Raw genomic sequence first — 17,441 nt, 5'->3', positions numbered from 1 at the left:
AAACACAGGGAATCCGGGGCGGATGATCCCTTCAGGACCAGTGGTGTGAGTGGCAATATTGGGAGCATAGAGGGAAGGTGGGTTGGAAAGGGGGAACTGATTAAAAGGATCTACATGCGACATCCTCCCTGTGGGACGGACAGAAAAATGGGTGAAGGGAGACGTCGGACAGGGCAAGATATGACAAAATAATAATTTGTAAATTATCAAGGGTTCATGAGGGATGGGGAAGCGGGGAGGGAGGGGAAAAAATGAGGACCTGATGTTGGGGGCTTAAGTGGAGAGCAAATGTTTTGGGAATGATGAGGGCAAGGAATGTACAAATGTGCTTTACACAATTGATGTATGTATGGACTGTGATAAGAGTTGTATGAGCCCCTAATAAAACGATTAAAAGAAACCCAAAAAACATGGCCTGCTCGATCCTCGCCCTCATGAAGGTAACACAGAAACAAGGGTGGCATGGTAAGATGTGAAGAAATTAAATGGTGTCTGGCTATAGCTAGAATAGCATCTGGGGCTCTTAAAGGCTCGTTTCCAAATAAGCAGCCATCTAAGTGGACATAAGTCCACATGGAAGAAGCACACCCATGTCCGCGACCCAAGGATTGTAAATTATATAATCCAAAGCCAAAGGAGGGAATAATAGCAAAGGCTAAATAGTGAGATTCTGATGGGCAGAAGGCAATAGATGACGGTGGAAGCCCAAAATACACCGGCAGAATCTACACAGGGAATAAGCCTCCAGTGATTTCCCTCTAACTATAATTGAGGGATGGGATTAACCTGGTTATCAGACAGAGCGCACTGGAGAGATGACGATAGTAGACTACAATGATAAATCTGATTTGAACAGTTGGGGCTTGATCTGGTTTTTAATATTTTCAGTGTTTTTTGTTTTTTTTCAAATTAGGTTTTATCTCTGTTGCGATTAGTCATTGTGGGCAGTCCTCTTGAATGTTTATGATGAGTTTTTCTATGTATTCTAGTACATGAAACCCAGGATAGATAGTCCTATAGAGACAACAACTAGATTGAATAATTCACTTATACGATATGTAAATTCAGTGCCAATAAAACTGTTGGGAAAAAAATATAAAGAGTCTGAAATGAGTTGGTCTGAGAGTTGATAAAAAAGATTCAAAATTGAAGTGCCACATTTCTATTAATTTAGCGAATAACAAAGGCAAAGGTCGTGCCTACCTGTTGCTTCTTGGCCATGACACGTGCTCAGTTCCGCCAGAAGCTGGTTAAAGTCATCTTGATGAGCAAGCCAGTTGTCCTGAAATGTGAAGAATCACAGGCAAGTCTAGTTTATTTACCCTGACTGAAAGATGGTCTGTTTTGGAGGCAAGGAAATACAGTGGCTTAAGTTACATTCTAAGCCTTCCATAATGAAAATGACCTTATAAATTTGAATAGAAAAATAATATAACTTTGAAATGGAATTTATCCACATGAATATTAAAAAGGGCTTCTTGGAGCTTGAGCCCTGATTCCCAATGTGAATAGCCTTATCAATGGTTAATTTACAGTCTGATAACCAACAAGTAACCTGAACACAAAATAGTAACACAAAGCAAAATTACTATTTTTTTCCTAGGGGAAATTAGGTAGCATATTTTTACATATAACAAACACACTTGTATTAAGAATGCACTTGCATAGAATATACACAGACATGTAGTAAATTAATACATTCAGGGTTGGATAGTTTTCATAACCACCTATATATATTCTTTGAGCAAAGTATGATCATTCAAAGGACAAGAGCAGTGGGGGGAGGGGTCCTCGAGTGCTCTGGGTCAGAATCAACTGAATGGCGACAGGTTTATTTTATAGGTTTTTCTTTGCCCATTACAGTTTAATATATTTTTCCTCGTTGTATTTGCTTGCAATGACGCCATCGTTTTCCCTGCATCAATCAATACCTAACTATAAAGTGTAAAGCTAAAGTTTGCTAATAAGTTCATTAGAACAAAGAGAACTGGATTTTTAAGGAGCCATCTCGGAGGCAATAAATCAATCCAAACCAGAATTTCTAAGGAGGAGTTGGCATCAAATGTGCTTTCTCAAGAAGGTACGTAAGGTTAGTTACATTGATAAGGTCACTGGGTACTGTTTCTCTTCAGAAAGTATTATCTGTATCTCCTAGTAACTACATGCAAAATGAACTTTATATTCTTTCTTTCATACCACAGAATTTAGCTCTTACTTCAGGAAAATTGAGCTGCTCTCGTCTGTAACACTCAGAGGTACTGAACTAATCAAATTACCTCAGCTTACCTGAGTTAATTATCTAGATATTTTACAAGATTCAGTGGGCCACAAATTTAGGAACAAAGCTTTCGGTTTCGAAGCTTTAAGTTGAACAAAATTGTTGAAAATGATACCTACAGTGGGCCATTATTATTATTTTTTTAATGATTGTATCTTATTAAGAGGAAATGTGAATTCAAAAACAGACAACAGGATATTATTTCCGTGCAGTGTTTCTGAAACTAAAGGCCACCAGCTTTTAATAACATAAGCTAACATTGTACTACATGTAAAGGAAAAAAGGCTCTATCCAAGAATGAGTGTTAATATAAAAATAAAAATTACTTTTGCAATGTTTAGCAATAAAGCTAGAGATTATCGAACAAAGGATCCCACAAGGACAATAAAACAAGGTACAAGCCTGTCACATGATGAAGAACCTGCCAATTAAGGGCATTTTTGCTGTTTCTAAACATGGCCAATAAACACTTGCATAATTAACAATTAATCAACTGGATCTGATTAGCACTTTTATGTTGACAAATAGGAAGGCGATTATGCAATGGAACCATCCGGAAGACAGACTGCTGCTCACTTCATTACTGGTTGTCGCTCCAAGGCCCAGGGTGTTATTTTTCACTTGAACCTTAATATGGTCTGTGGCTCCTTGCTCCTGAGCTCCCAAGCCCTGTGAAGATGAAGCACAAATAAAATCAATCTCTGTCAAGGGCAGAGATCCTGTCTCTCTTCATCAGCTATGCAGTGAGGAGTCAGGTGCCATGTCACCCTTAACACTACAGCTGTAGAGTCAAATCCGACGGAGAGAGTGACCCGAAAAACAAAGCCCCTGTTCCCGGCCGAACACATCTCCCTTTGCTCTCTTAGTGTTTTGTACAATTATTTTATGGAGAGAGCCATAGACTCTTTTGTAAAAAATTAATTTTATTGGCATATATTTCACATATCAAACAATTCATAATAGTTCAATCATATTCAGAAAAGTTGGGCAACCATCACCACAATCAATTTTAGAATAGTTTCTTCTTTCTTGTTCTCATTGTTCTTAACTCCTCATTTCCTTCCAACCTCCCCTGTCACCATGCCCCTAGGAAATTATTAATCTAGCTACTCTTTCGATTTACCTATCCTTGATTTCATATACAGAAAAACATGCTGTCACTCCCCCAAATCCCCCCCTCAAACAGATTTAAGGCCTATACATATGCAACTCTAAGTTGAATATGTCTCTTTCAGATGTTCAGATGGAAAAAAGGGTGGCCATACAATTATCAGAAACCCACCAGAGGCCTACCGAGTGGGAATCCCATGACCATGACCCAGGGATGAGAGCACTCTCCCTGTCAGAGCACACTGGGAAGAGGACCACTGCAGGTAGCTACGCTAAAATGTAACACCCTAGCATGCGATGTCTCTTTTGACCCATTTTATATTTGTTCCAGTTTTAATATTTTCTGCTTTCTATTTAATTGAGGCTTTTCTGTTTTATTGTTAGGCCAGGTTGACTAGAGAAACAAATCCAGTGACCCTCATATATGTATCAGAAAGAGCATTGTATAAAGCAATTATCAAGAAAGTGTCCCAGCCCAGTCCAATTCAATTCCCTAAGTCCAATACAAGTCCATCAGTCCCTCTTCAGACTCGCGCGTCCACAGCAATGGTGCAGAGTTTTGTGGATCCAAGACTGGTGGGAACATGGCAGGCCTCCGGAGGCTCTCTGAGTCAGTGGCAGAGAGGGGGAGGATCCCTGGGCCCTCCTTATAGAAAGAAAGCCACACCCCCAAGGAGACAGCACCAGGATGTAACTGATTGGCAGGTGGGATCCCACCCCTATCTTCTTACAGGTGCCATGTTGGCACAAAACCCTAGCTATCACAGGGGGGGTGTCTGCTTAGTCGCCTGCATCAATTAGCACCCAGCACCGAGGTGTTCCTGGTACAGGGAATAGCAAGTACAAAGACCCTAGGGTGGAGTACTGCAGAACCTACAAGACACCAGGGTGGCTTCAGCAGGGTGAGTGCAGAGGACATTAGAATGAAGGGATGAGACGTCACAGGGTCTGTCAGCAAGCTATGGCAGCAATTGAATGCTACTGAATCAATAATAGGAACCCAATGAACTTTTTAAGTAAGGTAATGATATTGGTCTGGCTGTTCCATGGCAAGTGCCCAACATAGGAAAGTGACCAGAGGAGGGCAGAAGGAAACAAAGCAGGAAAGCAGAGGCTTTGCTGTGGCCGTGGCAAGTGATGCTGGTGGCTGGATGGCGCTATGGCGCAGAGAGGAATGACTTCCAGGATGTGGGAAGGAAGAGGGGAGGAAGAACCCAGCATGACTCCTAGGCTTCTGGCTGAGTAAGTGGGTAGACAGGGAGCTATTGCTTAGTACTAGGAAAGAACAGAGTTGGGAAGCTGAAGAGTTTTGTAATAAAAAATGACATTCTTGAGATAGCTAAAACTCCCGTTGATGCCGACTCAGAGTGACCCTATATGACAGGGGGGAACTCCCCCTGTGAGTTTCTAAGACTAACTTTTGAAGGGAGTAGAGAGTTGTCTTTCTCCCGAGAAGTGGCTGGTGGTTTCCAATTGCTGACCTTACAGTTAGCAGCTTAACTTGTAACCGCTATGCCACCAGGGCCCCTTATATAGATAAAAATATAAGCAGGCTGTTGCATTTACAAATCAGACAGATCTGGACTAGACAAAGGAAATGAACAGTTGTCAGACTTCCCATGATAATTCAAATCCATGGAATGGAAGCTAGGAGCAGAGTGCCTGGCGCTGAAGTCTGAAGCTCCACTGCTGAGGCTCTGGAAGGGAAGCACCGGCAGCAAATGTCTAAGTAGCCTGATGAGGTACGAAGAGGAGAGCAGGGGAGACGGTGGCACTGTGGAAGCCAAACCAAACCAAGCCCACTGCCATCGAGTCAATGCCAACTCACAGGTTTCCGAGCCTGTATATCTTTGTAAGAGCCGGCAGTGGCGCCTTTCTCCCTCGGAGGGCTGGTAGGTTTCAACGTTCAGCTCAAACAAGACCCCTAAAGTCGATGATAAGAATTCTGGAGGCGCAGAGGTTACACATTAGACTGGTAAGTAAAAGCTTGAAACCATCAGCCGCCCCACAGGGGAAAGATGATGCTTTCTACTCCTCTAGAGTCTCAGAACCCACAGGGGTAGTTCTACCCTGTGCTACAGGGTCACCATGAGTCGGAATCCACTTGCTGGCAGTGAGTCTGGGGGTTGGGAAATGCAGAGATACATGTAGAGACCCTACTAGAGTCAGGAAATAATGGAAAGTGAGAAAAGGGAGAAACATGTAGACTAAGCTATAATGCAAAAGAAAATATTACTCTTAGCAATTGTGTAGTTACATACTTTCATGCCGACTTGAAGATATATAGAAGTGTAGGGGTGGTATTCAACTTGCCAAATAGCTAACCGCCAGATGGTTGCTCCCGGAGGTGTGGCTTTCTCATAAGGAGGGCCCTGGGAGCCTCCCCCTCTCTCTGCCTTCACCTTACTGCTTGCTGGCTAGAGCTGCCAGAGCCCTGCCACGTTTCCACTGACCTTGGTTCCACATGACTGTACCCACCAGCCTGTGATTCTCCTGCATTCTGTGGCAGATGAGGCCACATAATTGCACGTGGCTCTGTGAGTCTCAGGAGGGACTTACGGACTAGTACTGGACTTGTGGACTTGAGTTCGGAAGCTTTCGTGATATATAATTACTCCTTGATATAAAATGCTTTCTTACATATGTATGAGTTATCACTAGATTTGTTTCTCTAGTCAAACTGATCTAACACAGCAATATAAACACACTGATGGTTAAGTAGGATTCCATAGGTGACTAACTGAATGCACCATATATGAACTACCCTAGTCATGGCACTTGTTAGGGGCCATTGAGTCCCATACTGATCCAATGCACAACAGAAGGAAACACTGCAAAGTGCTGTGCCATCCTCACAATAGATCCTATGCCTGAGCCCACTGATACAGCCATGGTGTCAATCCATCTTTGAGAGCCTTCCTCTTTTTTGCTGCTATTACACTGTACCAAGCATGATGTCCTTCTCCAGGGACTGATCTCTCCTAACAACATGCCTAAAGTATGTGTGTTATGCTAGTGACACTCATATATGTGTAAAAAAGACTTTTATATCAAGAAGTATTTATATAACAACAAAACATCCCAGCCCAGTCCAGCTCAAGTCCTTAAGTCTAAGAGTCACCCATAAGTCCCACTGCAGACTCGGAGCCACATGCAGAAGCAGGAAGATCACAGGCCGGTGGATCACTTTCATGTGGATCTGAGGTGGGCGGAAAACATCGCAGGGATCCAGCAGCAATCAGGATGGCAAGTGGCAAGCAAGCAGAGAGAGAGAGAGAGAGACACCAGCTTCCCGAGAGCCATATATCTCAGTGGCAGTTTCAAGTGAGGTCATCGGGCTGTAACCTGATTGACAGGCCAAACTCCTCCCCTAAACTTTCATATCTCTTTAGGTTGACATGAAATTATGTAACTACCACAGAATGTAAAATGAAGTCTTGCCATCCTTGCCTCTAAAGAGCACTCTGGCTTTAATTCTTCCAAGACAAGTCGGTTTGTCCTTTTAGCAGTCTATAGTCTTTCAGCATTCTTCTCCAGCACAATTCAAATGCATCAATTCTTCTATGGTCTTCCTTATTCAATGTCCAATTTTCACATGTAAAGGATAAAATGGAGAATACTATGGCCTGGGTTAGATATACTACCTTACACCTCAAAATAGCACCCTTGTTCTTCAATACTCTAAGAAATCCTTGTGTAGCAGATTTACCCAATGCAATACGTCTTTTGATCTCTGACTGCTGCTTCCATGAATACTGATTGTAGATCTAAGCAAGATAAATCCTTGACAACTTCAACCTTTTCTCCATTTATCATGATGTTATCTATTGGTCCAGTTGTGAGGATTTGGGTCTTGTTTATACTAAGTCATAATCTATACTGCAGTCTACTACAATCCTTGATCTTCAACAGAAAGTGCTTCAAATCCTCCTCACTTTCAGCAAGCAAGGTGGTGTCATCTGCATATTTCAGGTAAATAAGCCTTCCTCCAATCCTGATGCTGCACTCTTCTTCATATAATCCAGTTCCTCTGATGATTCGCTCAGCCTACAAACTGAACAAGTATGGTGACCACACAATTATCCCTTCTTCTGTTTGCACAACAGCCTCTTGATCCATGTACCAGTTCCGAATGAGTTATAATGAGGTGTCTGGAATTCCCATTCTTCTCAAGGTTATCCAGTTTACTGTGGTCCACACAGTCAATGCCTGTGCACAGTCACTGTAACACAAGGAAACACCTTTCTGTTATTCTCTGCCTTGAGCCAAGATCCATCTGACATTAGCAATGATATTCCTTGTTCCACGCCCTCTTCGGAATCTGGTCTGAACTGGCAGTTCCCTGTCAATGCACTGCTGCAATTGCTGTGAATGAGGGGAATTGAAGAATGTAGGCAACTGGACAGCCCCTTACAGAAGGAGACAAGCCAGTTAGGGTGCAGTGTAGCAACAATGAAAAATACAACTTTCCTCTAGTCCCTAAATGCCCCACCCCCCCTATCATGATCCCAACTCTACATTACAAATCTGGCTAGACCAGAGGATGTACACTGGCACAGATAGGAACTGGAAACAAAAGGAATCCAGGACGGATGATCCCTTCAGGACCAGTGGTGAGAGTGGCGATACTGGGAAGGGTGGAGGGAGGGTGGGGTGAAAAGGGGGAACCAATTACAAGGATCTACGTATAACCTCCTCCCTAGGGGCTGGACAACAGAAAAGTGGGTGAAGGGAGACATCGGAGAGTGTAAGATAGGACAAAATAATAATAACTTATAAATTATCAAGGGTTCATGAGGGAGGGAGGAGGGAGGGGAAAAAATGAGGAAGCTGATACCAAGGACTCAAGCAGAAAGCAAATGTTTTGAGAGTGATGAGGGCAACAAATGTAAAAATGTGCTTGACATAATGGATTGTGATAAGAGTTGTATGAGCACTTAATAAAATTATTTTTTAAAAAAGAAATTAAATTCTCGTTGACAAAAAAACAAATAATTGTATCTGCATGTGATATCGTCCTGTAGTTTGAGCATTCTGTTGGGTCACCTTTCTTTGGAATGGGTACAAATACGGATCTCTTCCAGTCAGCTGGCCAAGTAGCTGTCTTCCAAATTTCCTAGCATAGATGAGTGAGGGCTCCCAGCGCTTTTCAGCTTGCTGAAACATTCTAACGGCATCCCATCAATTCCTGAAGCCTTGTTTTAGGCTAATGCATTCAGTGTGGTTTGAACTTCCTCCTTCAGTATACCATTGGTTCTTGCTCATATGCTATACCTTTTGAAATGGCTAAATGTCGACTAATTCTTTTCAGTACAATGACTCGGTGTATTCTTTCTATCTTCTCTTGATGCTTCCTGCATCAGTCAATATTTTGCATACAGAATCTTTCAAGATCGAAACTCAAGGCCTGAATTTTTCCGTGAATTCTTTCAGTTTCAGACATGTTCTGCTCTTTTGGTTTTCGAATCTAGGTCCGTACACATTTTGTTATAATAATAGGGTTTGTCTTCTCGGTGGCCCTTTGAAATTTTCTATTCGCTGCTTGACTTCATCTTTTCTTCCATTGCTTTAGCTACTCCACAATGTCTCTTCTGACATCTACTTTGTTCTTTTCTTTTTGATTTTGTCTTTTTCATGACCTTTTGCTTTCCTCATGCATGGTGGTCTTGATGTCCTCCCCCAGTGCATAAGGTCTTCTGTCATTAGTATTCAATGTCTCACACCTGTTCTTGAGATGTTCTCAAAACTCAGGCGCGTACACTCAAAGTCATATTTTGGCTCTTGTGGACTTGTTTTACTTTTCTTTAGCTTTATTCTGAACATATAAGTAATTGATAGTCTGTTCAAGTCGGCACCTGGTCTATTTTTGGCTGCTGATATTGAGCTTCTCCATTGTTTTTCCCCACAGACATTTGAATTCTGGGTATTCAATTTAGAGATGTCCATGTGCACGGTCGCATGGAGATTGATATCCTAGGCATTACTGAGCTGGACTGGCCTGAAACGGGCCATTCGGAATCAGAAAATCACATGATTTATGCTGGCAATGACAACAATCAAGGAAGGGGTGTGGCCTTCATTGTCAGAAAGGACCTTGCTAAAACCAGTGCTGAACTACAATGCTGTTCGTGACGGGATCATATCTACCTGGCTTCAAGGACACCCAAACAATACAACTATTATTCAGATTTATACACCAACCACAAAAGCTAGGGATGAAGAAAATGATGAGTTCTACAAATGACTTAGGTGGAAATTGATCAAACATGCAACTGAGATGCATTGATAATTATTGGGGACTGGAATGCAAAAGCTGGAGACCAAAAGGAAGGAACAGTAGGTGGAAAATATGGCCTTGGTGAGAGAAATGAAGCTGGAGATCGCATGACAGAATTTTGCAAAATCAACAACTTGTTCACAGCAAATATCTTTTTTCAAGAACAGCCATAGCAGAGTAACTGCTAAACAGAGTTGACATTTATGTTCAATGCTAGTGTCACTATCACTAGGTCACAACACTGCAATGCTTTGTCTAAAACCACTGACTGATCTAAAACATAAATTTCTCCTGATAAATTATCCGGATTTATTTGCATGGCTCAGGTATTTTTGCTTTTCTTCAAAATACCTTTCCTTTAGACCAACCCATCTTCTCTAGCATCTTCTGGCCAAACTTGGAATCATCATTACTCCAAGCTGTGTTTCTTGGATCCAGTGCCCACCTCTGTTTCCGCCGACCTACAAATGAGCAAGTATTTTATCAGCAGTGTAGCTTTCAAATATGAAATTCAGACAAATATACATACATCATACCTACTCTCAAACTCACTGTCAGCAAGTCAATTTTCACGCCTAGCAACCCTGTAGGACAGGACAGACAGCCCCTGTGGGTTTCTGAGACTGTAATTTTAATGTTTTAAATTTATTATTAATTGTATTGTATCATTCCATAGTTCAATCACATCAAGCAGTCTTGTAACATTGCTACCACAATCAGTATCCAAACATCCTTCTCCTTCATGGACTCCTTGACTATAACTCTATATGGGAGCAGAAAGCCTCATCTTCCCCCGAGTAGTTGCTAGGGTTTCAAACTGTTAACCTCATCGTTAGCAGCCCCACTCATAGACCACTGCGCTGCCTACATTAAACCTTATAAGCCAGTGTACTATGTGAGGCTGGTTATTGGTGTGTGTCCAGAGTTCATGTCTCTATACAGCAATGTCTGCAGCAATCTCTGAAGATTACATTTCTGAGTATGCTTGAACCGCCCTTTGGATAGGAACTGCATAGTTTAGGTTATGTATTTATATACAATAGGCTAAATTGCTTACCACACAAGAGATTGGCTATCCGAGGGCAATTTCTCTTCCTAGGGGAATGGTAAGTGTCCTTAACCAACGTGGCAAGAGCAGCTTTTCCCAAAGGAAAAGGGGGAGAGAGGGCCCAATAAATGAAAACGAGTAACATTGGGTTAAAAAACTGCAATCTTCTGGAAGGATGTCTTACATCTTTACTGTACAAATGTGCACGTCCTCTTAGAAGGTAAAGTAGGCATGCTATGTTTCCCAACCTTATTTGGTCAAACTTCCATTTCCCTGGAACACTCACTGACCAGTGCTGTAGGAATTCTCAGATTTAGAAAAATCTCCCAAGGAGAGCAAACAATCTCGAGTCTGCTGAGACAGGTTCATCTTTTACATGTCTATTATCATTCTTACTGTGGCCTATGCTCTTGTGCTCAGATGTCCGCTTGGTGCTCACTTATGTGCGGGGGGGGGAAAAAGCTAACGGAGCTCACAAGGTTGCTCTTGGCTGGGGTCTGTTCACTTGGACTTCAGGAGGGTTCCCACCACTCGCAAGCTAAGGAGAGGGGCTTGCTATGCCTGTCTGTGCAAACAAGATGGTTTGTGTCAGACGCATGCTTTCATTCAAGAACTCTCAGAATCTGGGTACATGTCAAGCAGGGATTGCCTATGGGATTAGCTTCCAATAAAAGCCCTGGGCACTGAGGCTCTGACGAGCTTCCCTGGAGGGCAACCTTTCTTACAGGCTGTCCGCCTTCACTGCTGGGAAAATCAAGCATGTCCCTGGTGACTCCATGGTGCCTGGCTGGCACAAATGGTTTGTGCTCGACTGTTAACCTTACGGTTGGTGGTTCCAACCCTCCAGCAGCATTGTGGAAGAAAGTCCTTGTGATTGGCTTCCATAGAGATTACAGCAAACAAGGTCCTGTGGAGTAGTTCTCCTTCTCTGTAACACCAAAAAAAATTCAAGCCTGGAGTTGCATGATTAAAAGTCTATGGGAAAGATATTGAATGATGCTGGAAATATCATAAGAAGATGGAATGGAGTCACTGTACCCCCCCAAAAAAGAACTAGTAAGCACAGAAAGGCGCCTAGCTGCATTGAAGACACTGGCAGAAAACACGGCTCCAGGAATGAACAGAATACCAAGTTAAATGTTTCAACGCACTAGGAAGGCATTGGAAGACAGCTCCCTGGCCAACCAACTGGAAGAGATCCATTATTTGTACCAATTTCAAAGAAAAGTAACCCCAGAGAATGCAGAAATCACTGAACAATATCATCATCACCACCCGTAAGTAAAATGTTGCTGACGCTATTTCTGAAACAGATGCAACACATTGATAAAGAGCTACCAGAACTTCAAGCGGTATTTACAAGAGGGGGTGGAACAAGGGATTTAACTGCTGATGTCAGATGAATCTTGACTCAAACCAGAGAATATCAGAAAGATGTTTAATTGGGTTTTACAGGCAACACAAAAACATTAGAATATATGGGTCTTAACAAACTAAGGACAACATTGAAAAGAATGGGAATTCCAGAACATACACCGATACACTCAAGTATAAGCCGACCCGAATATCAGCCAAGGCACCTAATTTTACCACAGAAGCTACATAAAAAATGTGCTGAAAAACTCGGCTTATCCACGAGTATATACGGTGACTGTGCTCCTGCAGAACCTGTACAAGGACCAAGGATTTCAAAGGACGGCATTGAATCTGCAGCTCCGGGAGAGGGATCTATCTGATAGGAGCAACATGGGAGCAGATGAAGGGGGAGGAGGAGAGAGTGGAGCACATCTTGGCCCACCAGGCCATGAGGACAATGTTCCCAGTTAGAGCAGCCAGTCCACAAAGAGGACCTCATGGCCGTCCCCACTATGAGAGATGACGTCCCTCACTGACCCATAGCCCTAAGGAGACAACACCGGGTATTGCGCCCGATCTGGTTCCGCCACACCGAGGCAAAACACTAAGGGGTGCAACAGATCAGCAAGGGAATGGAGTGGCGAGGTCCCCAGGGAATGCTGAAGGTGGACTTTGGAGCCAGGGCGTGGTTCCCCAACAGACTGGACTGGAAAACACTTGTAAAGGCCAACAAACAGTCCTTGAACTAACTACGAAAAAAAGAAACAAGCCAAGGAAATACTGTGTGCTTTAACACCAGGAAAGATGTGCGTCAGGGTTGTATTCTTTCATCACACTTAATTCAATGTGTTGCTGAGCAAATAATCAGAGAAGCTGGACTATGTGAAGTGGCATCAGGGCTGGAAGAAGGCTGATTAACAACCAGCAAAATGCAAATGACACAACCTTGCTTGCCTGATAGTGAGGACTTGAAGCACTTAGTAATGGCTATCAAATACTACAGCCTGCAGTCTGAATTATATCTCAATGTAAAGGGAAAAACATCAAAATCCTCATAACTGGACCAATAGGCAAGATCACGGTAAATGGAGACAAGATTGAAGTAGCCAAGGAATGAAACACCATCATGCACTGGGCAAGTTTGCTGCAACAGACCTCTTCACAAAGTTCAAGAGGAAGGGTGTCACTCTGAGGATGACAGTATGCCTGACTCAAGCCATGGTAGTTCCAACTGCCTCATCTGCATGGGAAAGCTGAACAATGACTAAGGAAGACCAAGAACAACTGATGCCTTTGAGTTATGGTACTGAAAGTACCATGCACTAAGAGAAGACCAAACCAATCCGTCTTGGAAGAAGTACAGGCAGAATGCTCCTTAAAAGTGAGCACTCAGCTTATGTACTTTGGATGTGTTAACTGAGATCACACTGTGATGTGTAGAGGGTCAGCTAACAACAGAATGACCCTCAATGGGATGGACTGACATAGTGGCTGCAACCATGGGCTCAGACATAATTGTATCCTAGAAAAATCAGGATAATGTTTTTGAGAAACAAAGAAAGCCACTAGATTGAAAAACTGGACACATGCTTGTGATAGGGGGGAAAATACCACACACACACACACACACACACACACACACACACACACGCAATCCAAATAGTCCACATGGCAAAAGAACACAAAGGAAATACTTCAGTATAACAATATTCACTGTCTAAGGTTAACTCTAAAAAAATAGCATCAAAATTGTACCTAGATAATGCTGCCCCTTTTATATACTTTCAAAAAAGCAGTAAAGTCAATTTTAGTTCTAATGAACTGAACTGCCACCAACAACAGTTAAATTAAGGATTATGTGGTGGTGGGTTTTGCATTGTCAGCAGTTTGAAACCACCAGCAGCTGGGCAGGAAAAAGCTGAGGCTCTCTACTCCCATAGAGTCACAGTCTGGGACCAACAGGGGCAGCAGCATCCCTGAGGGAACCAAAGCATGGGTTCTCTTCATTCTGAAACTGGAGGGCACACACATTGAAAACCTCATGCCGCCAAAACTGGGAGCCACGAATGACTCCTTAATTATCGTGTGACACGACCTGAAGCCCAGCCCTTTGTCCCTCCGCTGCCATCCCCACGCAGCCCCGCACCCACCTCCTCCCCAAAGAAGCGACAAAACCAACTGCACCTTAAACCATGAACATTTCTCCTCAGGGGCTTTCAATAGTTTCCTATGCAACGCTGTCTTGTAACACACATTCTAACCGAAGTTGGAGTAAATTTTATTTGGATATTTTTTTAAATGTATTACTTTCTATAAATAGCATTTGAAAGTTATTAGAATGCCTTCTCCATCTCCTATTCCTTCATCTTTCTGAATATAATGTGGTTTCATAAATAACACTTGTTTCACCAAATCCCTCTGCAGTGGATGGTCTTTAAAAGTACCGATGACAATTCAGTGATGGCTACACAGCTCCCCAAAAGTACTGCCTGACTTTTCATGAACAAAGCTCGGCTGCCATCTGGTGGCAAGAAATCGTAACTAAAAGTAGCATTCAGTGTGGGAATTAGACAAATGTTGAAAGTTGGGATAAAGCTTTGCCGCCAACATTCATCGTCTAAGACCAAAAAATTAACTGACTGCTATAGTTAATTCAGACGCTTAACGAGCCATCATGTATGAATGTTAATAATTTCACTTAACCAAGTTAAAATCTCTCCAACTTTACTTATTCATTAGCCCTGCGTCGCTGGAAATGTCTAACTTCCTGTGTGATTTGGGCAATCCCTTTGCTTTTTCAACCGAATGTGTTCATCTTTTTTCTTTCTTTTTTTTAATCGTTTTATTAGGGGCTCATACGGCTCTTATCACAATCCATACATTGTAAATGTGTAAATGTGTAAAGCACATTTGTACATTCATTGCCCTCATCATTCTCAAAACATTTCCTCTCCACTTAAGCCCCCGGCATTAGGTTCTCATTTTCCCCTCCCTCCCCGCAACCCCCTCCCTCATGAGCACTTGATAATTTATAAATTATTATTTTATCCTATCTTGCCCTGTCCGATATCTCCCTTCACCCCCTTTTCTGTTGTCCGTCCCCAGGGAGGAGGTCACATATAGTTCCTTGTAATCGGTTCCCTCTTTCCAACCCACTCTCCCTCTACTCTCCCAGTATCGCCACTCACACCATCTTTTGTACTATCACGAGACTCTTCTTTTTTCTAAAGTTCAGTGTTTTCACAAAACCATTTTCGAAAATGGGATTTCAATGCCTGAAGAGACTTCTGGCCCAAGCTCCTTTTTAAAATCAGAGATCGCGGAGCCCCGGGGGAATTAGAGAACAAGTCCGAGTTCCCACGACCGGTGGCGGCAGAGCCCATGCGGTCATCTCGTGTCTTAACTCTCAATGGAACACATGGCTCGCTCCATTAGATCAGTGTGCCGACTTAAGAGTCCCGAGGTCGCACTCACAGTCTTTTTCACAAGCATCCTGAGCACTTTCCCGGGAGACTGGAACCGGGGACTCTCTGGGGCCGGGCGAGCAGAACTGGGCTTCCCAGGCCCTCCGCCCCCTCTGCCCCGCTGCGCGCCCGCGACTCCCGCGCAGCCGCCGAGAGCGCAGGCGGCCCTCTCCACCCTCGGGCCGAACCGGGTCTCCCGCGCAACACTCACGCTCAGCCAGCATCGACATCTCGGCGTCTGTCAGCCCGGGAGCGGTGCAACTCCGCGAAGCTAGAAGCAAGCGTCTGACCCGGCAAGTGGCGCAGCCCCGTAGCGCTTAGTGGTGACGTCACGAAAGGCGACGGGCTCCCGGACGTCGCGTCAGAAAAGTAGGCGGGGCGAGAGCTGTCTTGGGCTGGGATTGGACGCCGGGCCGGAGAGCTTGCTGCGGACATGGCGGCCCGCTGCCGCACGCCCCGTGGGCTGGCTTCCTGTTCCAAGGCAGTAAGAGAAATCTTTATTCGCTTAGCAAATGCAGACATTAATTTGGTGTAAGCAAACGTACGAGTGCCTGTCGCAGATTGTGCGGCAGTGTTACGTAAGTAATTGTTAACTTAATCATCTACCACATTAATTCATCTTATCTACCTAGGGACAGACCAGGAGCCCTGGTGGCTTAGTAGTAGTGGGCTGCTTACTGCAAGGTCGGCAGTTCGGATCCAGCAGCTGCTTTGCGGGAGAAAAAGAAAGCTGCCTACTCCCATAAAGATGTACGATTTTGGAAACCCAAAGAGGCAGTTGGAGTCTGTTCTGTGGGGTCGCTATAAGTTTGAATCAACTCGGCAGTAGGTGGTGGTGGTGATGGAAATGTCAAACATATTATTGGAAATAAGATGTGAATTCTGTCCTCAAGGAGGGCCCGGTCTAATGAGGTAAAGAAATATGCAAGCAGGTGACATTAGGGTTGTTTTAATAATTGTGTGTAAAGGAGTTTGGGAACCCTGATTGGAGGGAAAGAATTTGCACGGTTGTGTCCTCTTTTAGTTCCCTGCCACTAAGCACACATAAATGCACATATGATAGGTTACATAAGCAAATAACTAATTCTAGGAAAAATGTCGCACATCTTTAAATAGCATGGTACTATCAAGACAAAGATTTTGGTTTTTACCACTATAACCTACACACTAAAACTATGCCTATATAATATTGGTCTCTATATCCATACCAGCACCTAGCAAAATTATTTGAGTCTCATAAGAGTCCTATAGATGTTTGTGAATTTTAATTAAAGGGCCTTTGTTCCAATGTTTCCAGGGTAGTTCTAATAATATCCTAGCAGTCAGATTTCATTCAGGCAGTAAGGGTTTATATTTGGACCAATGACTGACTCTCCAATGAATTTCGGGTGACAGTACATAAAGAAATGGAATAGAACATGACCAAAGGAACCGCCAAGGACTAGATTCCTGATCTAAAACGAACCCACCTTTAGCTAAGGAGTCTAGTCAAATAAGGTGGTGGTGTTCTTGTTCTTAGGTGCCATCAAGTCGGTTCCGACTGATAGTGACCCGAGTACAACAGAAGCAAACCTGCCCGGTCCTGCACCGTCCTCACGAGCATCGTGTCTGAGCCCATCATTGCAGCCACTGTGTGGATCCGCTTGTCAAGCTTCTTCCTCTTTGTCATTGCCTTTCCACTTTACCAAGCGTGATGCCCTTTTCGCTCCGGATACATGTCCAAAGTAAGCGAGATGAGGTCTCATGCACCATCCTTAGTTTTAAGGAGTATTCTAGATGTACTTCTTCAAAGGCATATTTGTTTGCAGTGGCAACCCCTGGTGCTTTAAATATTCTTTGCCAGCACCATAATTCCAAAACATCGATTCTTTTTCAATGTGCAACTTTCACATGCAGATGACACCATTG

At 43.4% G+C, this 17,441-nt stretch overlaps 1 protein-coding gene across 2 annotated transcripts in view; it reads right to left on the bottom strand.

Moving 5' to 3' along the window:
• PINX1 (PIN2 (TERF1) interacting telomerase inhibitor 1) overlaps window positions 1-15,824 on the bottom strand; it is a 132,236-nt gene extending 116,412 nt beyond the window's left edge. Inside the window, exons 1-4 of one of the 2 annotated variants that reach the window (XM_004707725.2) lie at window positions 15,745-15,824; window positions 10,017-10,126; window positions 2,855-2,947; window positions 1,204-1,282 (exon numbers count right to left, since the gene is read on the bottom strand). In XM_004707725.2, the coding sequence (XP_004707782.1) occupies window positions 1,204-1,282; window positions 2,855-2,947; window positions 10,017-10,126; window positions 15,745-15,763 (301 nt within the window). In that variant the 5' untranslated portion in view covers window positions 15,764-15,824. Of the gene's footprint in view, window positions 1-1,203; window positions 1,283-2,854; window positions 2,948-10,016; window positions 10,127-15,257; window positions 15,277-15,744 lie in introns of those variants that run through there. The other variant, XM_045286761.1, reaches the window with a different exon arrangement.
• Between the last annotated feature and the right edge of the window lie 1,617 nt (window positions 15,825-17,441).

The sequence above is a fragment of the Echinops telfairi genome, unplaced genomic scaffold (assembly GCF_000313985.2).
Source record: "Echinops telfairi isolate 266 unplaced genomic scaffold, ASM31398v2 ScPeMD7_9;HRSCAF=40, whole genome shotgun sequence".
Classification (NCBI taxonomy): domain Eukaryota; kingdom Metazoa; phylum Chordata; class Mammalia; order Afrosoricida; family Tenrecidae; genus Echinops; species Echinops telfairi.
Note: the sequence above shows the minus strand (reverse complement) of the source record. Positions and strands in the feature narration are given on the sequence as shown.